Source organism: Hippopotamus amphibius, chromosome 7 (assembly GCF_030028045.1).
Source record: "Hippopotamus amphibius kiboko isolate mHipAmp2 chromosome 7, mHipAmp2.hap2, whole genome shotgun sequence".
In the NCBI taxonomy this organism is placed as follows: Eukaryota; Metazoa; Chordata; class Mammalia; order Artiodactyla; family Hippopotamidae; genus Hippopotamus; species Hippopotamus amphibius.
In genome coordinates, this window is record NC_080192.1 from 48,551,365 (window position 1) to 48,558,509 (window position 7,145).

The following is a 7,145-nucleotide window of genomic DNA, read 5'->3' on the forward strand; positions in this document are numbered from 1 at the left end:
GTGGGACTGTAAGTTGGTACAGCCACTATGGAAAACAATTTGGAGGTTCCTTAAAAAACTACAAATAGAACTACCATATGATCCAGTCATCCCACTCCTGGGCATATACCCAAAGAAAACCATAATCCCAAAAGAAACTTGTACCATAATGTTTATTGCAGCACTCTTTACAATAGCCAGGACATGGAAGCAACCTAAATGCCCATCAACAAATGAATGGATACAGAAGATGTGGCATATATATACAATGGAATATTACTCAGCTATAAAAAGGGATGAGATGGAGCTATATGTAATGAGGTGGATAGGACTACAATCTGTCATACATAGTGAAGTAAGTCAGAAAGAGAAGGACAAATATTGTATGCTAACTCACATATACGGAATCTAAAAATGGTACTGATGAACTCAGTGACAAGAACAAGGAAGCAGATACAGAGAATGGACTGGAGAACTCGAGGTATGGGAGGGGGCGGGGGGTGAAGGGGAAACTGAGACGAAGCGAGAGAGTAGCACAGACATATATATACTACCAACTGTAAAATAGTCAGTGGGAAGTTGTTGTATAACAAAGGGAGTTCGACTCAAGGATGGAAGATGCCTTAGAGGACTGGGGCAGGGAGGGTGGGGGGGACTTGAAGGGGGGCGCCAAGGAAGGGAGGGAATATGGGGATATGTGTATAAAAACAGTTGATTGAACCTGGTGTACCCCCAAAAAATAAAAATAAAATTAAAAAAAAAAAAAAAGTCACAGAATGGGAGGAAAACAGTGGTTAGACTAGTCAATACTGTTATTTTTAAACTGTAAGTCCTCTTCAGAATTCAGCATATTTTAAAAAATGAGATAAAATTATTTTTTTAAAAAAGGAGTTATCCCCAAGCTGTCATTACTGTTTATTTTAAAGGATGGTAAGTTCTTTATTTTTGATCACCTTTAACAAGATAAGAATCTATGAAGCTGGTAGGAAAATGAGTTCATGACCAAAATGCTTACTCACTTACTATAGGAGACCAAAAAATATTATACGAAACCTGGAATCTATAAAGAGAAAGCAATTGTTTTCTTTGAAAAGTATGTAGGGTTTAGAAAATTTCTGGGATTTGTCTGTAAAACACCCTCCGGGCCCTTACAGTGACGTTTTAGGGAAACACTGGCGTATCAAGGTGGGAAGGCTAGGAGGTGGTGCTTTGTGGGCTCCTATGGTGGTTAGGTGGTTCTCAGAAGACAGCACTGGAAATGAGATAATTGCTGATGATATATTTTTCACACACACAATTTGGTGTTCTGGGGGCTATAAAAGCAGCAGCTTCTACCTTCTCATCACAAGCAGAATCATCGAAACAGGTAAGTCCTCCAACAAGCTTGATATGATTGGTTTGGGTGTGATACTTCTTGATACTTAATTTTTTTCCTTTATATTATTTTTGCTTCTTGTTTTCTTGATACCAGGTTCTCCTTCCCTCGTCACCAATTGCTCGAGTTTGTGTTGTCTACAATGGCTGCCCGGCAGAAATCTGTGAGCTCTTCCCTCACGGGGACTCTGGTTGCCAGCTGCCTGCTTCTCACGGCCCTGTGGGCTCAGGGAGGAACGGCTGTGCCCATCACATCACACTGCAGGCTCGACAAGTCCAACTTCCATCAGCCCTACATCAACAACCGCACCTTCACATTGGCTCATGAGGTACTCATCTGTCTTTCTTTCTTTTGCATCTTATCTACCTAGAACCTGATTAGTTCTTAAAATTTGTTCAGAGCACAGCTAATATCTTTAAGAAATCAACATTCATCTCTACTGGTAGACCAGCCATCATTTTCTATGTCTCTTCTGAGACTTTTTGGAGACCTTCCATTTTGGTCTTTAGGATGCATACATTGAATTTTATCCCAAAAGGAGCCATTCAGTAGCCCATCTGACTATTTCTTTTTCCCTTTACTCCTCTGAGCGTTATTTTATTTTATTTTGTTTTGTTTTATTTTATTTTGTTTTTTGAAAAGAAAGAAATTGACATTTACTGAGCACTTACTATGTTATGAGCTCTATGCTAGTAGCTTTAAATCCTTTTATTTTAAAATTTTTTACTAAGGTATAGGTGATTTACAATATTATTTAAATTTCAGGTATACAACATAGTGATCCAAAAATTTTTTAAGATTATACTCCATTTACAGTTATTATAAAATATTGGCTCTATTACCTATGCTGTACCTTATACCCTCTCCTCTTATTTATTTATTTAATTTATTTATTGAAGTCTAGTTGATTTACAAAATCATGGTAGTTTCAGGTGTACACACAGCGATTCAGATATATATATTCTTTTTCAGATTCTTCTCTCTTATAGGTTATTACAAAATATTGAGTATAATTCCCCATGCTATGTAATGGGTCTTTGTTGGTTATCTGTTTTATACATAGCAGAGTGTATATGTTAATCCCAAACTCCTAATTTATCCCTCCTCCCAACTCCTGAGCCTTATTTTAAATACATGCACATGTCTGAATCCTTTCTTTAGTCTTCATGGTGCTGCTCTGGGGAGAGGGAATAGAGTACAGCTCTACTTACAGACATTTCTTCTAGCTCCTCAACGTCCAGACACTTAGTCTCTTTTCTCTCTTCCAGGCTAGTTTGGCAGATAACAACACAGAAGTTCGTCTCATTGGGAAGAAACTGTTCCAGGGAGTCAATGTAAGCCATAGGCATGATGCCACTCGTGGTTACTTGCAGCTGTGATGAGGTTGGGTCAGGTCTTCTGGATGTTGTCTAATATGAGCCCTGCTCTTTCACTTTCACCAGCAGATGACGGAGCGCTGCTATCTGCTGAAGCAGGTGCTGAACTTTACCCTTGAAGAGGTGCTGTACCCCCAATCCAATAGATTCCAGCCCTACATGCAGGAGGTGGTGTCCTTCCTGGCCAGACTCAGCAAAAAGCTAAGCCAATGCGTAAGTTCTTCTCCCAGCCTAAGTTCACCCACTCCCAGGTGCCCACCCTCCCTCTTTCCTACGTGTAAAGTCCTTTTCTTTCCCACCCTTATTAGCCCTCCTGTGCTGGCAGTTAGAGGTGTCTCCGTAACACCATTACAGGAATCACTGGGAATCTCAGAGTGTTTGCTTTTGCTTTAATCGAGTCATGTTTTGAGCTGATGGTGATGGACAGGGTCTGAAAGACCACGGGAGGCTTCTTTATCTCTGGGAAAAAGCAATTCAGGTTATGTGAGATGAGAAAGGTGTTGGGAGCTCTAAGGAAAAATGCCTATTGCAAGTGGACCCACTGAGTATAAGTTGATGGAGGGAGGGGATGGGAAAGAGAGAAACGAGAAGATTTCATATTTGGTGGGGTGAAGGGCGAAGGCTGCTGCCCTTTTGACGTGGGAAGTAACAAAATCAGAGGTGTATGAGTTCGAAGTCTCCGAACATATAAAATGATGAAAAAAGTTGTGAGTGGGGCAGGCACAGTAAAGGGGGCCTAGTATTTACTGAGGAGGCCCATGTTCACATAAAATGTTTTATGTACATTTCTTGTTCTGAGCACTCATCTTTGATGAGGTGCACTTCTGGTTTTATGCTTGACAGGATTTGCATAACCACTCCACTCTTTCCACAAACTTCAGCCTCAGTAGGGTTTCCCAAAGGTGAATCGAGGTCCCATGCTAGGGAAATGACTGGATTTTGGTGTCCAAGGGAATTCAGAGCTTAGAAAATCTAGGTCACTGGTGAAATCTAGGTCATCGTGGGCAAAATTGTTAAGAACTTTAGTTCCAGGTGAATGTAACATACCTCAGTTAGGGACGCTGAGGTTCAAAAAGCTTCAGTACGACAATGTTACAATTGTCACTCTGGTTCTCGTTTTGTAGCGTACTGAGCCTGACAACCAGAATATCCAGAGAAATGTGCAGAAGCTGAAGGACACAGTGAAAAAGGTACTACTACTAACTATTAATGCTAAATCATTCTACAGAAGAGACAGATGTTGTTTTTCTTTCCTTTCTTTTCTTTCCCCCCATGTCATGATTTTTTACTTGATTCTCCTACCATTGGGTTGATTATTTAGGTGCATATGTGTATAGATGTGTCTACCTGTTTATAAGTCAATTTCCAAATTTTGCAAACCATAGAATTGTAGAACTGGCTGGGAACTTAAGTCATCTAATCTCTTCACCCCAGGGGCCAGTGGCAGGGCCAGGATAGGATGCAGGTCTTCTGAATCCCATCCAAGCCAGAAGCAATGGACATGATGTTTAGCCTCACTAATTCTTAGGGAAATTTAAGATTCCTACTGATTCATTTAATCTGAAGAAGCATTTGTCCAAAACCAGAAAAGTGCCTGAGGGCAAATTTATTTGAAATAATTTTTGAAGTCATTCATTTGAAGATTTAAAATTTGGAGAAATATGCCCAGAACAACCATAACCAAAGAGCTGGACTTGCATATAGGATGAATTTCTGGAATGATTGGCACATTTAACTATTATAATACCCAATCATTATTGATTTTAATTTAAAAGCAAGGATGAACAACCCCCAGTTTCTTTTGCACAGTTTCAAACAGAATGAAAATATGAGTAATGGATTCATTGTAGGGAAATGAAAGTCCAAACTGGAAACCCTCTTTTCTACCCCTCTCCTTTTCTTTCCTTTCTAGCCTCCTCCCTCCTTCAACAATGCCCTAGTGAGCACCTATCTGGTATAGGTTAGTGTATATTTTGACAGTGAATGATATTGTCAAGTGGCCTATTTGGGGAAAAGAAGTACAGTGGAAGGCTCAGGCCAGCAATTGTGACTCATCCAAAAACTTGAGGTATGATTTGTAGCAGCGAAAGTGATGATTTGGCAAGAAGGTGCAATGAAACCTCAGAAACACGAAGGCTCTAGGTGATGGAATTTTCAGTAACAAGCATAACCTCAATTCTCCCTTTTTTCCATCTTGATTTTTTTTTTTATAAAAAGTCTTTCTTCCTGAACTTGACTTAATGAATGTGTCTGTTTCTTCCTTTGATAACTGAAGGATTTGTCATTTTTCATTGTGAAGATCAATTCTCTTGTCATAGAACCATTAGCTAGATGTAGAGGGCTGAATATTAGCATGCCATAGCCAAGATGTACTTTGCAATTCTGGTTTGAAAAATCCTTCATGTTAGCTTTGTTGTCTTTAGAAAAGTGAAGTGTGGGAGAGAAAAATCTAATGGTGATCTGTGTGGAAAAATAGAGATTTTAAAGCTTTTAATCCATTTTGAGAGAATTGACTTTCACATTTGCAACTGGTTGCCACGTGGAAGGGTAGTTATCCTTTTTATCCCCCTGTAGCTCCAAAAAACATGGTGAGAGGAATATTATTCAGAGAAATCTCAGTATGAGGAAAAACTGGTCAGCACTGTCTGAAATGGGAGGGCAGTCTTGGGGAGTGGGTAGTAATTCCCTGTCACTGGAGGTAAAAGCAGAGAACAGGCTGTAGCACGATGGATGACACACAGTAGGGCAAGAAAATCTTCAAAATTCTTTATAATCTTGGGAGGCTTTGAGTCATAAAAAATGTCTCTTGGCATTATGGCAAAGGAAGTATGGAACGATGGAATGGTGAAAGAAAGCAGGAAGAGAAGAGACCGAAGTCTAGCAGACAACAATGACTTAGGGTTGTTGTTTTCTTTGAAATAATCTTGAGCACATTTAATAGATTAGATGAATTTCAGAGGAGGATGATTTGGACTTGAACCTGGGTTCCATCTCTCATGGATTTTGAAAGCCTCATTTGCCTCTACTTGGTAGGAGGAGGAGACAAGGGGTGTTAGAACGCATATCTGGCCTTCTGCTACTAAAGCAACTGGATAGGATGCATTTGGAATTTTCCCCACAAGCGTGAAAACCTGTCCCCCTCCCCCCACGTCAAGAAAGTGGGGACAGAAAAAGCCCATGTGTATTGGTAAATGTGCAGTTTTGATTCAACGCTGTTTGAGCCGAGTGGTTATACATAAGGGATTGGTCATACACGGTCGTGGAGCTAGGACGCAGGGCAAGGCAGGATGAGAGGCACTCTGGGTCCCGCAGATCCCACACAGCCCTCTCTCTGCTTACTCTGGTTAGCAAGTGGTTTGAAACATCATCAACTGAGACTGATGCCCATGGGTGCCCTCTCAGTTCAGATAGCCATAATTTTAAAGTCTTTGACAAATCACATATGCTTGCTAAAAGGGTATTATCACTGATCTTTTACTAAAGGCTAAACCTTGGTTTCTGTCCCAGCAACCTAACCATCTCACCTCCCTCTAATGTGTTTCTCTTTAGAAAACATGGTATAAATGCTGAAATCCTTGTGTGTTCTTATTTTCACAGCTTGGAGAGAGCGGAAAGATCAAAGTAATTGGAGAACTGGATTTACTGTTCATGGCCCTGAAAAAGGAATGCACTCCTCCCGGGCAAAGCTGAAAAATGGATAACTAACCCTTCTCGCCTGTTAGAAATAACAATGAGATCCCCTGAGGTTTGCTTTTCTCAAAAGGAAAAGGGGAAGCCAACCTCCACAGTCCTGTGTGGATTCTAAACAAACCCCTGCTTAGCTTAAAAAAAAAGAACCATGTCAGAAGACCAGAAGGTAGACCTTCCAAGCATAATGAGATCTATTAATAACATTGTATCGTAGTTGGTGTTTTATACACAGAAAGTTAATTTTTAAGCAATTGTCTATTCCCCCACAAAAAGATTACTTTCCCATCTCCTCAGGAAAAAAATCCCTAAATAACTGTGTTTCCATTATCAATGCTTTATATTTATGAATTAATTTATTGTTATAATTACCTGTCTTATTTATGTTGTTTTACTAATATGGGTTTATTTATAGAAACATTATATTTCTACTTAAGCATAATGCTAATACTAATATTTATGACAATAATTATGGAGCTATGATATGTTTATTTGATCTCAATAAACACTTCTATATCCTAAGTCCTGTGGCTTGTGATTTTTTTCCCCTTTAATATTGCCACCACCACCATCATCATCATCATCATGTAATCATTTCTATTTGCTAAATGGGCCCAGAACCTCTATAAATGATTTCATTTCTGACTCTAAGCAAATGAGGTGGCTATTAGTATTATCCCCATTTTACAGTTGAGAAAACTGAATCAGAAACGTTAAAAAACATTGTG

The 7,145-nt window shown here is 39.6% G+C and overlaps 1 protein-coding gene across 1 annotated transcript; it reads left to right on the top strand.

The window, feature by feature from the left end:
• Positions 1-1,496: 1,496 nt before the first annotated feature.
• On the top strand, positions 1,497-6,420 carry IL22 (interleukin 22). Its single transcript, XM_057743168.1, has 5 exons — positions 1,497-1,682; positions 2,623-2,688; positions 2,800-2,943; positions 3,855-3,920; positions 6,328-6,420. Exons 1-5 carry the CDS (start codon positions 1,497-1,499, stop codon positions 6,418-6,420), a joined length of 555 nt encoding a protein of 184 aa, XP_057599151.1.
• Positions 6,421-7,145: the final 725 nt, after the last annotated feature.